Source organism: Lepidochelys kempii, chromosome 5, assembly GCF_965140285.1.
Source record: "Lepidochelys kempii isolate rLepKem1 chromosome 5, rLepKem1.hap1, whole genome shotgun sequence".
NCBI lineage: Eukaryota > Metazoa > Chordata > Testudines > Cheloniidae > Lepidochelys > Lepidochelys kempii.
In genome coordinates, this window is record NC_136384.1 from 47,160,517 (window position 1) to 47,184,412 (window position 23,896).

The 23,896-nt window shown below is 42.4% G+C and overlaps 1 protein-coding gene across 4 annotated transcripts in view; it reads right to left on the reverse strand.

The window, feature by feature from the left end:
* The window catches only part of IQGAP2 (IQ motif containing GTPase activating protein 2), a 229,770-nt gene that overhangs the window by 18,399 nt on the left and 187,475 nt on the right, over positions 1-23,896 (reverse strand). For all 4 annotated transcript variants that reach the window (XM_073344187.2, XM_073344188.1, XM_073344186.1 and 1 more), the window contains 8 exons: positions 23,557-23,720; positions 22,708-22,932; positions 21,594-21,734; positions 21,155-21,239; positions 18,704-18,936; positions 12,212-12,344; positions 9,420-9,522; positions 7,032-7,173 (listed from right to left, as the gene is read on the reverse strand). In XM_073344187.2, the coding sequence (XP_073200288.1) occupies positions 7,032-7,173; positions 9,420-9,522; positions 12,212-12,344; positions 18,704-18,936; positions 21,155-21,239; positions 21,594-21,734; positions 22,708-22,932; positions 23,557-23,720 (1,226 nt within the window). The remainder of the gene's footprint in view (positions 1-7,031; positions 7,174-9,419; positions 9,523-12,211; positions 12,345-18,703; positions 18,937-21,154; positions 21,240-21,593; positions 21,735-22,707; positions 22,933-23,556; positions 23,721-23,896) is intronic.

A 23,896-nucleotide genomic window follows, 5' to 3' on the forward strand; every position in this document is an offset into this window, starting at 1 on the left:
ACCTAGTTTCTAGAAATACTTAAGCATTCCATGCGCATGAAATTCCAATATCCTCCACAGGAAACAGGACAAGAGGCAAGTTAATCTTAACTGAGTTGAAGTTACAGTTAGAAATGATTAGCCACTTTCTGAGCATTGGATAAGAAACTGAATTCCAGGTGTACAGGGTAATTTTTATAATACTGTACATAAGTTTTAAGCTATATATAAGAACAGATTTAAGAGCATAAGGCTGAAAGTATAAGACTGGGGGATCCAGTCTTCTCTAATTTTCATGTAATTTTTAGTTGTGGAAATATTAGAAGAAAAATGCTCTTCAATCACTTCAAGACTGAGTTAATGCTGATCAATATAGATACTTATTTTTACAGCTAGTTTACTTCCTTTCCTCTGCTTTAGTTACAACTAATGTGTTTTGCGTCTACTGACCATAAAGTTCTTTTGTATTTAACTGGTGAAAGTGAGTTTGTTGAGGATCAGACCAGGTAAGAGAAAGGATGTTGGTAGGGAGGGCGAAGTCAATGGTCACCATGGCAGGTGTGATGTCCTGCTGTTACAGAAGTTGGTCTGGTAGTCATTCTAGGTCACTGATGTCATCAAGTGGCATATTTAGTCTTGGTTTGGACACAGTTGCATCTGTCGCTGAAGTGCGGACCTAGCAAAAAAAAGTCATCCACGACTTTGCAACCTCCCAATTGGATTACTGCAATTAAAGAATACAGCATAGAATGCAGCTGCTAACTTTGTACTGACAGTTTTTAATGCACCCATTTCTAGTGGACATAAACTTGGAAGTGTTGTTTATTATAGTAGCTACTAGAGGGCCTAATCAACTTGGGGCCCCATTGTGCTATGCACTGTACAAACAGATAGAAAAAACAGACAGGTTGGGAAGGGAAATAATCAAAGGCGAAATGATTTGGCAGAGGTCACAGCAGGTGAATGGCAAAGTTAGGGCTAGAACTCAGGCCTTCAGCTCTGTGCCTTATCCACTAGGCGAGACTCTCCCTCAAAGCAATGGAGAAACTAGTCTTGTTCAAGCAGAGCTTAAACAAGTCTTTAGTAATCAGAACTTCTTAAAGAGATGATACAGGTTTATCATATTTCACATTCATGATCTTTATCTTAGCCTTGGTCTACACTATACTGGCAGGCGCTCAATATAAAAGGCAAAATGCGACCTTGTACCGAAAGCACATGTGCTGTCTTCTGTGAATTGCTTGATTCACTGTGAAAGTCTCCCTTTTGTTCTCGGAAATGTATCATCTTTAATTATAGTCTCCCTTTTTATCTCCCCCCAGGTGCAAATGTGTCTATGCTTCCCCTATCATCTCCATCCCGGAGGTTATCGCAGTTTAGAAGGCGAAAAAAACGCACTCGCGATGACATGTTTTCCAAGCTCATGCAGTCCTCCCACACGGATAGGGCACAGCTTAATGCATGGAGGCATTCAGTGGCAGAGGCCAGGAAAGCATTAAGTGAGTGCGAAGAGCAGAGGCAGGAGGCAATGCTGAGGCTAATGGGGGAGCAAACGGACATGATGAAGCATCTGTTGGAGCTGTAGGAAAGCCAATGAAAGCACAGACCCCCGCAGCATCCATTGTATAACCACCTGCCCTCCTCCTCAAGTTCCATGTCCTCTTCACCCAGACACCCAAGAACATGGGCGGGGAGGCTCTGCGCACCCAGCCACTCCACTCTAGAGGATGACCCAAGCAACAGAAGGCTGTCATTCAAACAGTTTTGATTTGTAGTATGGCTACAATAAGCAATGTGGCCTTGTCCTTCCCTCCTCCCGCAACGCACCCCACCCCACCCGGGCTACCTTGTCAGTTATCTCACTTGGGTTTTTTTTGTTTGTTTGTTTTGTTACTTTTTTTTTTTTTAAGAAAGAATGTGCATGGTTTCAAAACAACAGTTAATTTATTTCCTTTGCCAGCTATGATCGAAGGGGGGAGGGTGGTTGGCTTACAGGGAATTAAAATCAACAAAGGGAGCGGGTTTGCAGCAAGGAGAAACACACACAACTTGTCAGACCGTAGCCTGGCCAGTCATTAAACTAGTTTTCAAAGCCTCTCTGATGCGCAGCATGCCTACCTGTGCTCTTCTAATTGCCCTGGTGTCTGGCTGCTCAAAATCGGCTGCCAGGCAATTTGCCTCAACGTCCCACCCCGCCATAAACACCTCCCCCTTACTCTCACAGATATTACGGAGCACACAGCAAGCAGCAACAACAATGGGAATGTTGGTTGCACTGAAGTCTAACCTAGTCAGCAAACAGCACTAGCAAGCTTTTAAACGTTCAAAGGCACATTCTACTACCATTCTGCACTTGCTCAGCTTATCGTTGAACTGCTCCTGACTACTGTCCAGGCTGCCTGTGTATGGCTTCATGAGCCATGGGAGCAAGGGGTAGGCTGGGTCCCCAAGGATAACTATTGGCATTTCAACATCCCCAACAGTAATTTTCTGGTCTGAGAAGTAAGTCCCTTCTTGCAACTGCTCGAACAGCCTGGAGTTCCTAAAGATGTGAGTGTCATGCACCTTTCCTGGCCATCCCATGGTGAAACGTCCCTTGTGATCCACCAGTGCTTGCAGCACCATTGAGAAGTACCTCTTGCGGTTTATGTACTGGTTGGCAAGGTGGTCCAGTGCCAAGATAGGGATATGCGTTCTGTCTATTGCCCCACCAGAGTTAGGGAATCCCATTACAGCAAAGCCATCCACTATGACCTGCACATTTCCCAGAGTCACTACCCTTGATAGCAGAATGTCAGCGATTGCATTGGCTACATGGATCACAGCAGTCCCCACAGTAGACTTGCCCACTCCAAATTGATTCCCGACTGACCGGTAGCAGTCAGGCATTGCAAGCTTCCACAGGGCTATCGTCACTCGCTTCTCAACTGTCAGGGCAGCTCTCATCTTAGTATTCCTGTGCTTCAGGGCGGGGAAAAGCAACTCACAAAGTTCAAGGACAGTGGCCTTAGGCAGGCGAAAGTTTCGCAGCCCCTGTGAATCATCCCATACCCGCAATACTATGCGGTCCCACCAGTCTGTGCTTGTTTGCCGGGCCCAGAATCGGTGTTCCACTGTATCAACCAGCCCCACTGCTGCCACGATGTCCCAATTGCCACAGCCCATGCTTTCAGGAATGTCTGTCCACGTCCTCATCACAATCATCTTGTGCTGGGGTCTCTTAGCCCAGTTCTGCACATACTCCAGGATAATGCGCGAGGTGTTTATAATGCTCACAACAGCAGTGGTGAGCTGAGCGGGCTCCATGCTTGCCATGGTATGGTGTCTGCATGGGTAACCCAGAAAGAAAGGTGCGAAATGATTGTCTGCTGTTGCTTTCACAAATGGAGGGGCGACTGATGACATGTACCCAAAACCACCCTCAACAATGTTTTTGTCCCATCAGGCATTGGAATTCTGGGTTAACCTCCCAATGGGCAGCGGCGACTGCGTGAACTCTGGGATAGCTTCCCACAGTGCACCGCTCAGTGAGTCGATGCTAGCCACGGTAGTGAGGACGCACTCCACCAACTTAATGCGCTTAGTGGGGACATACATAATCAACTCTATAAAATCGACCTAATTTCGTAGTGTAGACGTACCCTTAGTTTTAAAAAGCTACAGTTCATGAACCCCAAAAGAAGCTACTTCTAGAGAAATAAGTTAGATACTGAGAGAAATATATGCCCTAATTAGTGCATGAATATTGGAATATGGGCCCCCCGGCCCAGATTGGTGTAGGTAAGAGGATTCTGAGCATTTTAGCAGCTCATCTTTTCACTTGTGTGAAGCAGTATATTTCCACCATTGCAGTACTGTTATGAGAAGTGTGCATGCCTGACGAGTCATTTAACAAGCACACATTCCAAACTAGAAGTTCCTGTAAACATTCACTGTCCAATTATACACATAACCACAGATATTAACCCACCAATTTATCACAAATACTATACACACCAACTGGTTGGCCAGTTTTTATAATTCTGTCTCTTCTAAAAGGTGCAAGAGTTATTGTACATACATCCTAACTCAGCTGTTATTATTTACAATTGAAACTGTAGTTCAACTCTGAATAAAATCAATTTGAAAAAGCTCTTTAAAGATCAGATTAGCAGAAACTGAGAAAAAACTCTAACAAAGAAAGAGCATGAACTATAGATACTGAGAAATTGCCAGGTGAACAAAACTTAAGCTTTAATTTAAACAATAGTTTCACACCATTGATCCCAACTACAGAAGAAACTGGTTGCACAATACACTCAAGGCAACGAGCAAACAAAGAAAAAAAAAACAAATAAAATGGTGGCACTACAAAGCAATATGGTAAATATCACCACTCACTCCAATCCCTTTCCTCAGCCTTCATCTCTACATTGCCTATGTAAGCTTTAAGTTGCTCAGGGCTGAGACCTTGTCATTCTGTCTGTAAGTTGCCTAGACACTGATGTCATATAAATAATACAGAAATGTGTTGAGATGTTCCTATACTCTTACCTAATGTTTTGTTTTAGAAACTACAGAACTCATGCAAGTAGTTTTACATCAAACTACATGTAAAAAGTTACCAAAGTGTTTGAAAGTTACGATTCAGATCAATAAGCAAGAATAACTACTGTACTGATGGCAAACCAACCCCTCTCCTTTTCATTTAAATCTTTATCTCCTGGACCATGAAACTGTATGATCAATGTGTGGGAAATTCTAGAAGAAATTCTCTCTACCAGCTAAATTGGAAGATTTGTTTTGGGAAAACACCCTTCAGGTTAAGAATTGTAGAGTGTGTGCTTGCAATTGTAAACATTGTGGTAAAATGACTTTCCTCCAAAGTAAAGCTTCAGCTGCCAGTTAATAAAGCTAAATTACTTTTCAGATTCATTAAGTACATAAAAAGTATTGCTGTTCAGTATGAGCACTGCTGAGTGAGACTGTAGCTGCACTACAGGCCTGCACAGAATTGGAGGTTTAAATTTTAAGACTGTCTAGCCAGCAGGTTGTGAAGAAAAGTGTGAAAATAGCAGTTTTAGAAGGTTAGCGCTTGCATCCATTTTCAATAGTGAAAAGAGATATTAAACAACTCATAATTTGCAGGTAGGTTAAATGTGAATATATCCAATGAAACAGGGATGATGTTAATTTAAAAATAAAAATAGGTATGCAGAACTTTTGATATAATGCACTTGCCTACAGGTTTTACCAATAGTATTTTGCAACCATCTGAAGAAAAAGGAAGCCAGTGAATATTATTCTCTCCCCCGTGTAAGTCATGCAATGTTTGTGAGCTGAGAGGAAAGTAACATCCTGTACAAATACTGGTCTGACAAACGTTTCCAAGTGTTTTCAATTTAGAGGAAGGAGGGCAGAGTTGGATTTGCCTTCAAGTCTAGACATCAACTCCTCTTGAATTATGGAAAAGAGCATGTGTTAAGACAGTACCTATTTCACAGTGTGCAATAATGCAAGTAGCCATAACTTTGTAAGAGCTAAAATATCGATGTTTTACAAAGTGTGTTTCAGACTTTGAAAGATTTTGGATAGGGTGGAGACTTGACTGGTCTATTTGATACAGATCCTTCTCTTTTCAGGTCAATGATCTGAATCTGAGCTAGGTCCATAATGACCTAAACTAAACCATTTGATGGCCTATGTGAAATGTGCTGGTAGTTTTTCTGACACCCATATAATGAGCTTGCTAAGGAAATTTAATACATCAGAAATGTGCCCATTTCTACATTTCTAATTGATAGGAGTTAAAATTCTTCTTATGTTCTTAATTAAAAGTTAGTTTAATTATCTGTTACAATGCTAAGGATATTACAAACTGGAAAAGAGCCCAAACCATTGACAACAAAAGGCTTACCTGACTCCTGAAAAACAAGTTAACCTTTGTGTGAAGCACATCAGCAATATTATAAAACAGATCCTTCTTAATGCAAGAAAACAACGTACACAGAACAAACTAAATTCTAATGAATGAGGAAAATCTGTCCTAACATGTCAAACTTCTGAAGAACATTAAAGCTTTCAAATGTTACTTTTCATTTAATGAAATCCAACAATATCAACTCTTTAGGCATCAAAAGGCATTTCAGCCCCCCAAAAAAGGAGGTACAAATCATAATGAATTAGAGGTACAATCTAACTGTACACACATCTTACTGTTGTATTCATGCTTTAAATTGTTTTCTCACCATTTCCCTCTTGCCAGGTCATACTTCACTCAAGTCTTGGCTATTAAGCCAAGAGCAACCTCTGCAGCTAATGGCAAAGGGAGGAGATACATTCCAGATGTGGTCCACACTAAGTGAGTTTGTAATTCCCTGATCTAAATAAGTGTGTTGTGTTTTTCAGAGCATCACTATTCCTATTAATGTGAATAGAAGCCGTTGGTGCTTAGCACCTCTGAAAAATCAAGAAACTTATCTAGGAGTTCAAATATGGATTTAGAGTTGGGATTTTCACATGCATCTAAGTGACTTAGAAGCATCAATCTCATTCACTTCCAAGAGGATTTGTGATCTTAAGTCATGTGGGTGTCTAAAGTAGATTTTTCAAAAGCACTGAAGTTTGAAAACAGCGGTTTAAGTCTTAACTAGCCTTGGAGTTTTGCCAGAATTACATCCCAAACTCTTAAGAGGCAAATTTCATGCTGAACCTGGCTTTAAGTTTTTTGACCTTTGACCTCTTGACCTATCTTTGACCTCATGCTGCGTTGCCAAGGAGGTTGCACAAGGTATGAGTCAGCACAGGATTTGGCTAGAGGCTGGCAAAGCATTGGACTGTCTTTACAGCAATCAAAAGACCCAAGCTATGGACTTAACTTTTTGTAGACTGCCAGTCAAATGAATGGTTGTGGGGGGCATGCAGTCTGAAAAACACTAGTGTTCTAATTGGAAATTTTAAAAAAAAGTAATTACAAACCTGAATAAAGTTATAAAGTTAGTTTACGTTACTGGTATTGCTTGTTTTAACAAAAACATTGCCCAAAAGATACATATTTTATGAACAAACCGTACTTTATCATCATCCCTTTGAGATCTTGATCTTCACCTTCCTGTAACTCATATTTGCTGGTCAAAGATAGTGAAATCTCTGTCTTTGCAAGCTGACTCAATGTGTTTTCCTTGTTAGGATCACTGGGATCAACAGCTCCTTCCCCTGTAGGAAAAAATATGGCTCTTACTCTGCCAGTTCACTGATGTGTGACAAGAACTGGAGCATGAACCAGAATACTCTGAAACATGTCAAAGGCAACAGAAAACTACTCAAAGATCTATCAACATGTACTATATCTAGACAAATAACTGTTTAATTCAAAATTTTCCTTCAGCCATAAAACAAATCAATACCTTCCCTCTATTTAGGGACAGGAAAATTGTAGTATTTTGTATTTTCTGAAAATGTCCAATAGAAGTTACCTATTTATACATCTAGGCAAAGGTTTTTGAAATATTAAAACTTGAGATTTTTGCCACCTTAAATCGGATTTTTCTTTCAAGACAGTTATCCAGACAGGGCTCAAATGTGTGTTTCTTTCCCAAAGTAGTTGTGCAGTTATTTAACATCCATAGTCAGGAAAAAAACTAAAATAATAAAAATAGACCTGGGGTAGGGTAATCATTACTGATAGTGTCCTTATTATTAACGAGTTTCTGAGGCACCCAAAATATGCTAGACATTTTCTAAACAAAGGTGGTGTGATCCCTGCACTAATATTAATAGTTCTATTCATCTTCTTCTAGCCTTAGTCCCATCTATGTTGGGTCAGCTCTTTGTGTCCTCCTCCATTCCAGTCTGCCTTGAGGCAGTTCCTTGGAAACTCCACAGCTGATCAAATCCTTTTTATATAGCATCCATCCATCTAGCATCCCAACCCTTTTCTTACTCTCCTTTTTAAGTTGAGCACCGGTTTCCTGTTTATTCTTCTAATCATCTTTTCATGTGATCAAACCATCTAACCCTGAATTCCCTCAGCTTTCCTATAATTGGTCTCACCTTCACACTTCCCCTAATGTGTTTGTTCTGATAGTCCATCCTTGTAATAATTTTAACATTTTAATTTCCATTGTATTCAGGATCTGCTCCAATCTCTTCTTTGGTGCTGAGCATTCAGAACTATACAAAAAGCGCAGGCCTAATAATTATTGTATAGATCTTTGCCTATCAAATAGAAAAGTTTCTCCTAACTCCTACTGCAGATTACTTCACTCACTTCTCTCCTTTTAGTCCATGACATTCCTATTCTGCTTGTAAGTTTGTCATTGAGTTCACCATTACCCTGTACTATTGAACCTAGGAACTTGAACTTCTGTACCTTTGCTAGTGGCTGTCCCGAGACTTACAGTCTTGTTGCCTTCCTGGAAGTTATCATTGAATCTACAGACTTTCTGCCGATTTCTGTGCCATTTCTTTCAAGTGTGCCCTTCCATCTTACTCAATTTTCCACTTCCTCTCTGCTCGCTCCCACAAGCACGTCATCATCTACAAAAAGCATGCATCAGCATGCCACACTGAATGTTTTCTGTAACCGCATCAAGCACCATGGTGAACAAAATGAGGCTTGGTGCAGAGTCTCAATGCACTCTGACTCTTAACAGAAAACGGTTCAATTACCTGACGTGACTTTTTAACTGGGGTAGCAGCACCCTCATACATGTCCTGGATGAGTCTGATAGCTTTCAGATATCTGTTTCATCCTCAAAAACTATATGACTTTTTTCGGAACATGCTCTTCAGCCTTCTCAAGACCTCTTTTCTCTTTATTTTTCCACAAGCAATCATAATGTAAAGATAGCATCCATCATTGATTTGTCTGGCACAAACCCAAACTCATTGTTACTGACCTTCACTTCTCTTCATAGCCTCTTATCAATAATCAGGCTGAATTTGCTTGTAGAAAATTTTCCAGTGTGTTCATTGGTGTATCACATCCTTTGCCTGTTTCACTATTTTATAGAGGACTACTTCTCAAAATTAAAGTCTGTCTACTTTTATGGAAATGTGGTTTGTACAGCCCCTTCCATACATTCAGTCAGGTTATTTAAATATGTGATAATACTCTATTTAATTCCAGAGAGCTAGATGTTTCTGCTGAAATTTTTGATGTTGGGGTGTTAAATATCATCATGCTCCGGAATAAATACCCACTGTGAGTAGCTCACACCTCTCAGAGCTACTGCGGACTCTGGGAAACAGTTCTCCTTTGATTCTCATTTTAGAATATCTTTTCAGTTATAACAGCTGCAAAAATCATTTTAGGAAAAAGTCTTAAATTCTGCAGATACTGAAGAGGCCAAACAAAGTACCCCCATATAACAATTTAGGGCCAGTCCCTAGATTACTATAACCAACGGACCAAAGGGGGTGGGGGGTGGGAGCGTGCGCGCGCGAGAGAGAACACTTACCAAGGAAAGACTCTACATCAGGAACAGCCCCTAACCCCTCCAGCAATTCATTCAGTAAGTCATTCTGCTCAGGAGCAATGGCATCCTGGTGTTCTAATAGCAGCTATAAACAAGGGCAAACAAAACGATTATCCGTGAAACCACTGAAAATACTCCATTTCTCCAAATGGTGCTATATGCTCACAAATAGAATGCTCAAAATAAAGTTTTCAGAGCCACAGTGGGCGTAAAACATGAATAAGCATTATGGAGGACAGAAGGAAAGAAAGTGCTTGCTTACAGGCTGTGGTTTCAAGACTGATAGTTCTATTGCCCAGTCTGTTGGCTGGCTCACCCTTGGATCAACATTAGAATGCCAGCAAATATACACAAACTGAAGGGAGTGAGTCCTCAAAATATTAACACACATGAGGAAAGGCTCAATTTAGCAGCCGCTTAAACAATTAACAAAACATCACCGCTAAACAGACTCAAAGTTGGCACTTCACTTGACAGTCTCATCATATGCTGAAGTGCTTTATTGGATCAGGACCTTAATGGGCAAGGGGACTGAACGGTCTTCATAATGGTGACCCCATCAGGGCATGGTTAAGGCACACCATGCTACGCAGAATGAGGAGGCTAACGCTGCTGATGCTTATTGCTGTACTTTTTTTAAATACAGGATTTCTGACTCCTGTGGTATCAATTTGGTACTTTTCAAATGGACTAAGTTCACTTTAAAAAAATCAGAAATTTAATATTCTGCTCCTATTGCCAGAATTAGTGATTTTACTGGCACCAAGATAACAGAAAGTACAAACTCTATTCATAATACAACTTGTATTGCAGCTGTGCACGCCTCCAAGGAGGAATGGTTCTGCAGTCCATAAAAAGCCTCTGAGAACAAGCTTGTATATGCTGCACTATAAAAAAAAGCACGAATGGTATGGGCCTGAAGAATGAGTTTCCTGTAATTAGACTGCTCATTTCTGTACCCATCACTAGCATTTACTTCAGGAAGCAAGTGGCACTGTACAGAGTTTGATAACAGTGTGTTTGCTAGTTCCCAAGGTCTGTTTTCCACATAAACAGGATTCTTACTATGGAAGTCTGTTTTAAGGTTATGGTGCCCATGGCCACCAGTTTAAATTGAATTTAAATACAAGTGGAGTAAAACATATGCTATATTTATAAATTTCAGAACTCTGATAGTTTAGAGAGTGCAAAACCTATTCAAATCAAAAGCTGTGTTCACTGAAACGTACGGGCAACTAAAACACTTTGTATGTGGGAAATCAAAGGCACATTAAATATTCTGGGGGAGACACACAAAGACACAAATGGCAGTTTAGTGCATAACTAACATTTTGCTTTTGAAAATTTCCCTCAGTCTCATCTACATGAATGCCCTGACATTTATATAGTGTACACTGTGTAGGTATACATGCGCACACTGAAATTGCAAATTTAAGACATACAGAAATTTAGGATCTTTAGATATAAAAGATCTTGCCTTGCTTCAAGTCTTAACTACTTCCTCCATACACATATGAACTACATGAAATCTTGGAAGAAAAGACTGTCCCATTTGACTAGTGTTCTACCGCATGATAAGTAATTACATCAAAAGTGTTCAGTTAATCCTGACGAAGTACAGAACACTCTAAACCAGATTACACAAAGTGACAAATGAGAGGTTCCCCATAATCATTTGCACCATCTGAGATTCAGCCTCTAAGTCACAAACTTGACAATAGCATAACAGGAGTTGAATATCATGCTCGACACCTAAATGGAACAAGTTAAGTGTTGATAGACAGGAAATGAAACAAATACATCCTCAATTCAAGCTTGAAGTAGCAGTTGTCTTTAATCTAGCGAACACTATGTTTCCTTAGCCATTAGTTCTTGCATGAGTAAGGCTGATTTTTAACTCACTGTCTTGGGAGTGAAGTATTCCATATTTTTAAAAGAATATCCATCATTTAACATTTCTGGGTTTGCACATTAGTGGATGACTGCTAGTATACTAGTTGTGGAAGGACCATATGGTATACATCTAAATTTTGTCCTAGTGAATCACACTATAAACTGCAGTTTCTGCATTTCATCTGTTCCTTATCCAGAACAAACATACTTGCAGGATACCACTGCCGCCTAAATCACACTCTTACATCTGCTTCCAGCCAAACACGTGATGGAATGCCAAAGTCATAAAATGTACAAGCTTTTACTTTATCTCAAAGTCACACTAACTCTTAAAAAGCAACAAGTCCCCTTTCTTACCAAGGGGAAGTTTGTAATTCAAATAAACTACAAATGGTTCATCACTACTATATGCCAATAAGAAGTTATGCAATTTTTTTCCCTTTTCAATTAAACGCTCTGAAAGAAAAATACTTTACATTTTATTGTCAGATTCTTCTTTTGGTTAGCACTTTTGTTTCCAAACCGTTGTCTCTACCATTCTCATTGGGGCTATTGGGGTGGAAATGCAATTCTCTCCTGCGACATACAGTACAAGTTACAATAAATGTTAAGAAAAGTTTGGTTCTAAGGTTATTCCATACACTTGGACATTGAGATGATCTTCTACTTGGACAAGAGACTATCAGAAAGGAAGAGTAAAGGAATTCCTTCATGGCATTTTAGGAAAGCCAATACAGAACATCACAGTTATTCTGTGATTTTATGGAAAAATTACTCATCTCCCAAAAAGTGATTTGAGAAGTTTCCCAAGAACAGATTAAAGAGTAGTTGTTTAACAATTCCCCTTTGCTCAGTAGCTAAGTTTCTTTCCATTCACTTACTGAATGGGTATTGATGATTTCTTCAATGGAGATGTATATGACAGGTTTGCTGAGGGTTACCATATCAGAGTACTCATCAATATTGAATTTCTCCTCTGGCTCAGGAACATCACATGCTGTCTGAAAAAAATTCCTAAGGAAGTAGTAAGATGAGCAAGATAGGTTAAATAATTATACAACAAGAAAGACATGTTTTAGCTAACTGTAGTGAATTGGAATAAGCTTTTTGTTTGAAATGCAAGATAAAAACTGTTACTTTCTCATAACTGTTGTTCTTCGAGAGGTGTTGTTCATGTCCATTCCACATTCGGTGTGCGCGCGCCGCAGGCACGAGCGTTGGAAACTTTTTCCCTTAGCGGCTCCCGTCGGGCCCCCCGAGTGGCGCCACTGCGCCCCGCATATATATCCCCGCCGGCCTGACCCCCTCCAGTCCCTTCTTGCTGGCGACTCCGACAGAGGGGTAGGAGGGTGGGTGGTGGAATGGACGTGAACACCACATCTCGAAGAACAACAGTTACGAGAAAGTAAGTAACCGTTTTTTCTTCTTCGAGTGCTCGTTCACGTCCATTCCGCATTAGGTGGATCACAAGCTTACCCCTGGAGGAGGGTAGCAGTCACGGAACAACTGCTCGGAGGACCGCTCTGCCAACTGCCGCATCCTCTCTGGCCTGCTGGTTGACTGCATAGTGGGTCGTGAAGGTGTGCACCGAAGACCAGGTGGCTGCTCTGCAGATCTCCTGGACTGGGACCTGTGCCAGGAACGCCGTGGAAGTCACCTGCGCCCTGGTCAAGTGGCCCGTGAGCGCTGGGGCCGGAACACCTGCAAGCTCATAGCACGCCCGGATGCAGCTTGTAATGTAAGACAAAATCTGCTGCACCGACACTGGGAGGCCTTTTAACCTCTCGGCCACAGCCACAAACAGCTGCGCAGATTTGCGAAAGGGCTTGGGGCACCCCAAATAAAACGCCAGTGCTCGACGCACATCCAAGGTGTGCAAGTTGCGGTGACTCAAGTCCGTATGGGGTTTCGGGAAGAGCACCGGCAGACAAATGCCCAGATGGAGTTGGGAGACCACCTTAGGGAGGAACTTGGGGTGTGGCCGGAGTTGCACCTTGTCCTTGTGAAATACTGTGTATGGTGGCTCAGAGGTGAGGGCCCTCAGTTTGGACACCCTTCTGGCCGAGGCAATGGCAACCAAAAACGCCATCTTCCAGTAAAGGTGGAGGAGAGAACAGGTAGCGAGGGGCTTGAAAGGGGGTCCCATGAGTTTAGAAAGAACCAGGTTAAAGTTCCATGGAGGGACTAGGGGCGGGACCCTTTAAGGAACCGCCCCACCATTGGGTGGGAAAACACCGAGCCCCCCCGAGAACCCCGGATGGAAGGCAGCGATGGCCGCCAGGTGCACTCTGAGTGAGGACGTGGCTAGCCCTTGCTGCTTGAAGTGCAGGAGGTATTCCAGAATGGCCTGCAACAGGGCCTGGCCCGGCCGCACCTGTCGGGGTTCACACCAACACGAGAACCTTTTCCAGTTGGCCATATAGGCAGCCCTGGTAGAGGGCTTTCTACTGCCAAGCAGAATCTGCTGCACAGGAAGGGAGCACTGGCTCCACAGAGCCTCCACGCCATCAGGGTGGAGAAGCCGCCCGCCATCCTGTGTAATGAGGTCCCGGTGTAGGGGCAGGACTACTGGGGCATCCACCGACAGCTCTAGGAGCGATGTGTACCAGTGTTGGTGGGCCCAGGCTGGGCCGATGAGGATCACCGCCGCCCTGTCCCTGCGCACCTTGAGCAGGACCTTGTGCACCAAGGGGAGCAGGGGGAAGGCATACATCAAGCCCCCTCTCCACGGGATCGCAAACGCGTCCATGACTGAGCCCGGGCTGCAGCCCTGGAATGAGCAGAACTGCGGGCACTGGGCGTTGGCCCTGGTGGCAAAACAGATCTTCCTCCTCTAGGAGATGCTTGTGAGAGGGGTCCCTGAAGAGGGATGGGGAAGGGGGGGGGAGAGGAGGAGGGAGGCGAACTGCAGCAAGTACCTGTTCCGCACCATGCGTAAGACCCAACGGTCCGATGTAATGGTGGACCACGCATGGGAGAAACGGGACAGGCAGTTCAGGAAACAAAGGGACGGATCCGGTGACTGGTCTGGTACGCTGTCCTCGAGCGCACCTTCAAAAGCCTGGCTTAGTGCCCGGCTGGGGTTTGTGCTGGCCTTGGTTCTGGCCCGGCGCATTATTGTTATTATTGTTGTTGCGCCGTCGCCTGTTATCCCTGCCTTGCCTACAGTAAGGCTCATGCCTATGGCGAAGCTGGTACTGGCGCTGAAGGGGGGGGCTGCAGCTTAAAGGGCTTCCTCTGGGTCGCCGGCGTGTGCATACCCAGCAACTTGAGCGTAGCTCGCGAGTCCTTGAGGCTATACAGCCTCGTGTCTGTCTGATCCGAGAAGAGCCCAGAGCCTTCGAAAGGGAGGTCCTGGAGCATATTCTGGACCTCGGGGGGGCAGGCCCGACTCCTGGAGCCACGCAGAGCGCCTCATGACCACCCCTGACGTGACTGTTGTAGCCGCCACGTCTGCTGAATCCCAGGAGGCCTGGAGGGAGGTCTTGGCTACTGCCTTGCCTTTGTCCCCCAGGGCCGTGAACTCCTGTTGGGAACTTTGCGGGAGGTTGTCCTTAAACTTCCCCACCACCGCCCAGGAGTTGAAATTGTGCATGTTGAGGATGGCCTGCTGGTTAGCAATCCTCAACTGAAGGCCCCCAGATGAGTACACCTTTCTACCGAAAAGGTCCAGGTGTTTCACCTCCTTGGCCTTAGGGGCCGGGGCCTGCTGTCCATGGCACTCCCTTTCGTTCACTGCTGAAACCACTAGGGAGCATGGACTCGGGTGGCAGAATAGGAACTCCTAGCCCTTCAATGGCGCAAAGTATTTATGCTCCACTTCTTTAGCCATTGGAGCACTGGAGGTCGGAGTCTGCCATATAGTCTTATCGTTAGACTGACCAGTCTTAATGAGCAGGAGCGCTATTCTGGATGGCCCTTCGAGGCTCAAAGTATCCACCATGGGGTCCTCCTGCTCAACTGTCTCCTTGGCCTGCAACCCCAAATTTTGGGCAACTCTGCGCAGCAGTTCCTGGTGAGCTCTATGGTCTATTGGCGGAGGGCTGGATACCTCTGTACCCGCCATCGCCTCATTGGGGGAATACGTGGAGGTTAGCTGCTGCTCAACCCCCTCTGGTTGGTCCTCCTGCTCCCCATCTCCTGTGGCACAGGCCTCTGGCTCAGGCCAGGGCGGGAGTCCATGGGATGGCACTGGGCTCAGTGCCGGACTCTCCGGTCTAAGCTGGGGGGATGCTGGAGGCCTGGATACTGTTGCCTCCGGCACCGTCTGGCGTTGGTGTGAGGACTGGGACCGCTGCACCAAATAACTTACCCTGGACGGGGCCCCTTTGTGCTCCTGATAGGCCGAGGGGGTCCAGAAGGGCCAATGGCCTGGCAGCCCCCATTGAGATCACCAGCTCCCCTAGAAGGGTCCCTGCTATCCGGGCCCTGGTGCGGGCAGCTATAGCAGCTGGAGCCGGCCTGCAGCAATGCTGATCGCGAGGCCATGGCAGTGCCAACAATCTGCGCCGGCAGGAGAATGAGTGGCTCCTGGCTGAGCGGGACCAGGAACGGGACCGGGACCAGTGCCAGCGTTCCCTGGACCGGGACCGTCTGCAGGAGACCTCTGGCGAGGGCTGCCTTAACTCCTCCTGGTGCAGGAGAGCGATGTGCCCTTCCTGGCGCTTCTTCTTAACGTCGACCTGCTGCTGGTGCCGCAACCTCCTTCTGGGCCGCTGGCAAGTGCGAGTCTGTGGAATTGGAGCTCGACTGGGACCAACTCCGGGAGCGGTGCCGGGATGGTATCTTTGAGCAGCACACCATTGCCGGCTTACCCCTCGATAGCGCCTGAGGCCTGGGTGCCAGAGGGTTCTCCCATAGAGGAGGGGGCTCGCCGACAGCTCAGTGAGGTCCTTTGCGGCCTCAAAGGTGCCAGGCGTAGAGGGCTGATCCATTATGCCCTCGAGCCCATTGTCCGCACTGAGCTTACTTAGGTCTGGACTCGGTGGGGGTTGTGCCGCCAGGACTGCCGCTGTCAGCGCTGGTACCACGGCCTTCCCGCTCTTGTTGGCGCTCAGTGCCTTGGGAGGTGCCAGCCTCCTGTGTGGGGAATGACCGCGCCTGCCTTTAGGCTGTGCCAGGGAGGACGATTGGTGCCGGGGCCTAGCCTGGCGCTCTGGTGCTGACAGTTTACGGTGCTTTGCTGGTGCCAGATCTCCCAACAGCTCTGGGGCACTACGCACCGAGGAAGCCTGAGCTGGCATTGGGCGCTCTGGGCCCAGCGGCTGCAATGCGGCCTCCATCAACAGTTGCTGTAGGCGAAAATCTCTTTCTTTCCTTGTCCTTGGCTTGAACACCTTGCAAATCCTATGGCAAATCCTAGGCGGCATGCGCACACCTAATGTGGAATGGACATGAACAAGCACTCGAAGAATATGAATATTTCTGATGCAATCTATTAAATCTGCACAGGAATGCCAGGGAAAAAATCATAAGCAGCACGTCACAATATAAATAGGAGTGCTTAAACGTTACTTGTCCCTAGAGAGAACAGCAGGTTTATTTATTCAAAATAAGATTTTTCCCTTTCAGCTACAAAGTGGTAAGCAAGAATTTGGCACCTCTTTTAGATGTTCTGAGGGATCTAGTCTAGCATCTGGATTAAAAATAACCCTCCAGAAGATATAAAGGAAATATACTTTGCAAAAATGGTTACCCTCATTGTATGAAAGCAGCTCATAATATTGACAAAGTTTAGGAGCAGTAATTAAATCTCATACACACTAATACAAGTTGTCATAATACACGGTCTGAATGATACAGGGTAGTCATATATCTTAAATTTAAACACATTTAAAATCCTTGCATTGCTCTACTGCGATGTTTAACTGTTTGATGCTCAGGAACACTGTGCAAAATATAAGGATATCTGGCAAGATTATGGGATTGTTACAGTGTAAGAATACTATGGGAAAATACACAAAAAGTGTTAACACAAAGTGTTACTATGACTATACCACTATCTATATCTAGACATAAGCCATCCAGTGTTTCAAAAGCAGGAAACAGTTTCTCAGCATGTTTATGATAACTAAGAAAGGTACTGCACAGAGAATGGAAAGATATCTCATCTTACTTCGTAACAGAGCAGATTCTAACCCTCTCAGGTTAGCATCCTCCTTGGAGACATATCACCAATTTTCATCAAAAAGTTAATTTAACGAGATATGGGATTCTTCTTTTTTGTAAAGATCAGAGCCAAATTAAACACAATGAGCAGGTCTTCCTCCTCTTTGCCTTTGTTATTAATAAAATGACTGAACTGCTTTAGTATCCATTCCTGTCCTGTGAATATTTGGGAGTTCAGAAGATTTTCCCATTCAGCAGTGTGATAAAACTGAGAACCTTTTTGAGGAAAAACCAGGATGGGCAGTAGAGAGACCAACCAGGCCATGACCCAGGATCAGGGCACTTACATGGGATGTGGCAAATCTGGATTCATGTTCATACTCTGCCCCATCTGGAGCAGGGACTTGAACCAGGGTCTCCCAAAACCCAGGTGAATGCCTTACACACTGGGCTATGGGTGGGTTTTCCCATAGTATTCTTACTCTATTTACCTGATGATAATTGCACAAAATCTCTTTAATCTGTGCTGTAACCTAAAAATTCAATGAATAATTCTTTTCATATAGAGGAGACCCTTCTAAAAGGATTAATTAATGTACATTTAAAATGTTCTGCTGTCTCATGATAATTCCATGATCATAACCACCCAAAAAAGTTACAAGGTAAAGAGCATAAATTTCAAACAACTTCCTTGCAGCACAGAATGTCTGGATTTTCCCATAACACTTTTCAGCAAAATATTTAAAGTGTCATCATTTCCTACAATTGTTTCTCTCAGCAGAGATGGCTAAAGTAAAAAAACAACAAGAAACCAAACCAAACAAAAAGCCACCCAGCTCTTCCTGGCTGGGAAAGAGTTTACCTTTACAGAAGAGTAATCTCAGCCACCAGATTGAAAAACGATCAGCTGTTCTACTTACTTATAGCAAGCATTAGTGTGTGTTATACAGTGAAATGCTCCATTAGACTCTTGTACTTCATTTTGCATTAAAAATTCCTATTAGGATGCCTGAATACTGCTGAGCAATACTAAAATTACTTGCTAAAAACAATAGTACTGAACTGGAAATATAGCACATTATTTTCCCATTACAGAACAAGACAGAGCGATTGCTATATGAAGAATTATTCATTGAATTTTTAGGTTACAGCACAGATTAAAGAGATTTTGTGCAATTATCGTCAGGTAAATAGAGTAGGTCTACCTCATCCACCCCCAAACAAACAGTTTACATTGAATAAACATTTGCAAGAGCTTTTCACACCTGAACTTCTGGTACGTCTGCGACAGGTAAGTATTCATAGACGAAAGATGCGCACTCTCTCCTTCAAAGAGTTTGTTAGAAGCAGCATGCTGAAGGACTTTCGCCACACAACCTAAATTCCTCCTCTGGTCAGAGTGTATCTGGCCTCCAGCTGTCATGTCAATTATATCAAAACCATCAGGAGCAACAATGGCTGGGTTCATGTAGCGATAGTATAGGAGGTTTCCAACAATCTATAGGAGAAATACTTTGAGATTTCTCTCTTCCCTAATGTACACTTTATTACAGTCTTAGAAAGCCCACCAAAGACTACACATTTCCTGGTTTAGATTTTAAGAAATCATTAACTAAGAAGCAGTAGAGAGCAATCTGTGAAAACAACTTCTGACGGAAGTATTATCTAGTTAGCAAACCGGAAAAGTCTACTGATCCCACAGAGATAAAAAAAGATGTTATTTAGTAATGGGCACTTACACCACGAGTATATTTATAACAACTGGTTTAAAAAACAAAACAAAAAGTCCCACTAAACAGGGAAAGAGTGCCCTAGATTTCTCATTTTATCAGCATTTTGGCCAGGTCTAATTTTTAAAAACCACTTATTTTAAAAAAATGTTTAAATACCTAAAATTTTGGATGCATATATCAAGTTATAATAAATCCTGTTCTCACTCAAATAAGATTTCCATTACTATCCTTTTTCAACTGAATCAGAAATACTCTGAGGATAGACATTTGTAAAATTTCTACTTCCTATCCTACCTAAAAGCAGGAAGTGCAGACAGAATAATTTTTTTTTAAAGTAAGTTCATATATTATTTAACTTCAGAAATAAGAGGTTCTATTCCTTTAATCTTTATTCCAAACTTCTAGCCCATCCCAAATATTTTAGTGAAGATTTTTTTTTTAAAGTAGTCTATTTAATGATAAATTCTACTCTTATCAATTAGAGCTGGGCAGGAAACAGTTTTCCTGTCCTGTGAATATTTGGGAGTTGAGAAGATTTTCCCATTCAGTACTGTGATAAAACAGAACTTTTTTGAGGAAAAACCAGGATGGCCAGTAGAGAGACCAACCAGGCCATAACCCAAGGATCAGGACACATATATGGGATGTGGCAAATCTGGATTCATGTTCATACTCTGCCCAATCTGGAGCAGGGACTTGAACCAGGGTCTCCCAAAACCCAGGTGAATGCTTTTTTACACACTGGGCTATTGGTGGATTTTCAGAAACTGCCTCTTCTATTATATTTGAGCTGACCCAAGAGCTGAACTCCTGTGGGTGAGGAGTGAAGGACTCTTGACCTCTGGTACTTACTTCCTTTGCTAGTTTGCCAGAGCTCATGTCCGACCACTCAGTGGAATGTTTGACTTTTGAATTTAAGGGTTTTCAAATGATGAGCTGTGCTGGTCAGCGGGCAGGGTAGAGGTACCTTGTGGTGGAATCAGTTCACTACCCATTTAGGGGTAGTTGTCAGAGAAGTTTTAAAATAATGTAAATTTATAGAGATTCCCAGGCACTGTGGTGATGGGCCCAAAGAAATTATTGTAAACGGTGTTTATTGTAAACAGTATTAATGGTATTGTTTATTATTGCATAAAAGCAGAATAAACTTAGCTGAGGAGATTTAGATTCTCAGAACGGCTCCAGACAAGAACTGTAACACAAAAATGATGTCTTTTGAAGGATACTAGAAAAATCCTCAAAGTAATTCTGGATCCATTATAATTCAATTTTTTAAAATGCAACATGGATATTGGCAACTGTACTGAGATGCAAATATGTCTAATTAAAGCCAGATAGAAACCCTGTAGTTGTGTGGCAGGCACAAAGAATGACTTCACATTGCCTTCTGCAGAATACAATGGTTCTGACAGACGAAGGGAAGGGCACTGGGCCAGGAACATTCTGCATCACTTGACAGCACGCACACTCCAGTCTAGACAAATGTCACATTCCCACAACTTTTACAAGCACCTTAAACAAGTGTAGAGGATGGATTAACTCACTGTTTGCTCTTATAACTCTGCCTAAGTGTATTTATAGTATTAAAAAAACCCACCACATTTGAAGCAATTTCTGTCAAGTGTTCTAATTTCACCTTAGCAGAGTTAAAAGTGCAAAATCACAGTCATATTCTTCATGGAAGATCACTATTGAAGCAAAATCATGCAATCAAATATTTCTAGCTTCCTACAAAGTACCATTGAGCTGATTTTCAATGGTGCTGGCCCACTGACTTCTGTAAGTGCTACAGATGCTGGGCACCATTGACTATATTTTCCAAGTCAGACAATATTAACACATGGAATTCCTTTCATCTTCACCCCCAGAAGTTTCTGTAAATACAAGTGTTAACAATTCTGTAGAAAGCTTATATGCAATAAATCTTGCTTCTGGCATAAACAGAAAGAACAAGCTGCTGACAGATCATCCTCACAAATCTACCTTTAATAGTTCATCTTCTGTTGCATCTGGGAATTTCTCATGGAGCGAATTCTTCAGAACTTTGGCTATATATCTCATTCCATAACTACATATAGAACAGATGAAAAAGGAAAATAATGGAAAGACTTAGATGAAACAAACAAATCATTCCATTCAACCAAGATACTGCATTTTCACAGACTAAACATTTATCACACAAAACAAGATGATAATGGGAAAACAACAAGGATTTATATTACAGATGCTCACTAGGTTTTATATCATATTTGGAATATATGATATGAAGCAATTGGTCCCTCTGTTGGAGAATTGCTATTATAGAGGCACGTACCACAGATCGTTATCTAAGGCAGTACAGATGGCTGTTTATACTGAATCCTGCATCAAAAGTTATTATACAAATGAACTGAAGTTACCAGACTCATAATGTGGCACTTACGGCATCATACTGAGAGATGAGAATATGGACACAAGGACTTTATCAGTTACTGTTCTCAAGCTTTGAATGGACGACTCCAGTCTATTTACCACTTCCAGATGTTCTAATGCTTGTTCTGTTGTTACATCGTATGGCAATTTACTGCAAACGCAAGAGAGGTATTTACTGGGCGAAAGTAAACTGTGTACTATGACAATTCAAACAAAATTCATTGAAAACTCAGTTTATTTAATGCTATACAGTCTCAACTACTTATTTCATGTGTATTTCAGAGAACACATAAAATCAAGTGACTTAATATAACCAATTCTTCAAATGCATTTTTTTTAAAACCAGAAACAAAAACCCCACCAATATCAGTTCATTTTTTTAAAATGGAAAAAAAAAACAAAAAAACACACACCATGGAAGTGATATGAACTAACCTGTTCCAGATACAAAGAGGAAAACCATGTATAATTATTCTAGTGTGAGGGTTCTTATGTACTAGCTTATGTGCTGAGAAGAAGGATGGTCCAGAGGTTAGGGCATTAGCTTGGCACTTGGGAGACCTGGTTCAGTTCCCTGCTCAATCACAGACTTCCCTTGTGACCGTGGGCAAGTCAGTCTCTTTGTGCCTCAGTTCCCCACATGTAAAATCCTCACAGGAGTGTTGTGAGGTGCTCATATATTAAGTGATGGGGTACTTAAGGTGGAGAAGTGTTATAAGCTAGTCCATCATTGGGGTTCCAATCCTTCAGTCAGAACTCCAAGCACTGGCTCTCTGTGCCATTGCAAAGCTCCGTTGAAGTCTATGAGGCTCTGTAATGGTGCTGGAGTCCATGCTAGCAGATACGATCGCAGGTTCTGAGCTTAAGTTTATAAGCTACTTCATGGAGAAATCTACTATGCTATAAACAACAGTACTAATAAGAATTACACCTCAACAAAAAGATACATTAAGTCTTATTATATTACAGTGAACTAGAGTATCACAAGCATACACCCCAGATGCATCTTCATGGTTGCTTGTGGAAGAGAAGAAAAAGCTTCACTCAATGAGAAAAGGATCTGGCATGAGGAATCACTCAAATATTAACAGAATGAATATGAACTATTCTATTTTCTCACTTACCTGGCCTCTCCAGTCTGCATTTCCAACTGGTTTACCCATGCCTTGTACACTTCCACAGGGCTGGTGTTGATGAGGAGGGATTTGTCATCCATGATTTCCCTCACCACTGGGGCCAAGAGCTGACGCAGTGTGTTCTGTCCACGAGCACTTCGATTAAAGCTGACAACCATCTTAATGACAGTAGGGTTTCCAGTGACTATATCCTGTATCTGGTCTACTTTGGAACTGCATTAAAAACAAAAAAAACAGTCCTTAACTGCACTGGAACCAATTTTCAGGTTTTTTTTTTTTTTTTTTTATATACAAGTTAGAAAAATTGCCAAGTTCCTAACTGGTTCTGTACTGATTAAAATCAAATCAAAATAAAATCGCATTTATAGATAAATCACTAATCCATGAACTGTAATGAAGATTAAAATGTAGAACCTACCACAGGATGAGCCTTCTGCTTATTACACACATTTACAAATTACATTTGTGAAGAAAAATAAAAGCTCTGAAACTCAACTGCATATTCAAGCAAAAAGTAGGAACAAAGAAGCCAAAATAGTTGTACTTTTAGTACATGTAAATATTTACCTCCAAGATTAAGTAAAAATCTAAGATTATGCAGTCTTTGCTTCTCTACCAGACAGCCTCCCTGAATCTAAGGTATAAAACATTTATAACCTTCTCAGTCAATTTATTATTAAGTTCCACTGATAGAAGACTAATTTCCCCACTAACAAATAAAAATATGATTTGCCATCAAATGAAAAACAAGTTTAAGAATGCAGTTCAAAGAAAATTTTAAAGTCTAACAGATATCCTATCTTCAGAGGAATGAGAGGTTCTAGACAATGTACATACTTGATCTCCTCTTCTAGAGCAGTTTTAAAGAGCTTGAGAAGCAGGTATTCTTCTCGCTGATTGGAGGCATAGTTGTACAGAGTAAAAATGACTGTATCCATGAACTTTGTTGACTTGTTCTGAGGCATCTGGAAAATCAGCTTAGCCAGATACATGGGATTAGTCTAGGAAAGAAACATTATGGAGGGTGATTTATATATTGCTAAAATGATAAGTTTTCCCACTACCTGCACAAGCCATAAGGAGTCTGCTCGCCTTTGAATGCACACATATAGCTTTCATTAACATTAATGAAAGTTATGTTTGCATTGTTAAGGCTATACCTTCTCAGAGCGGTTAC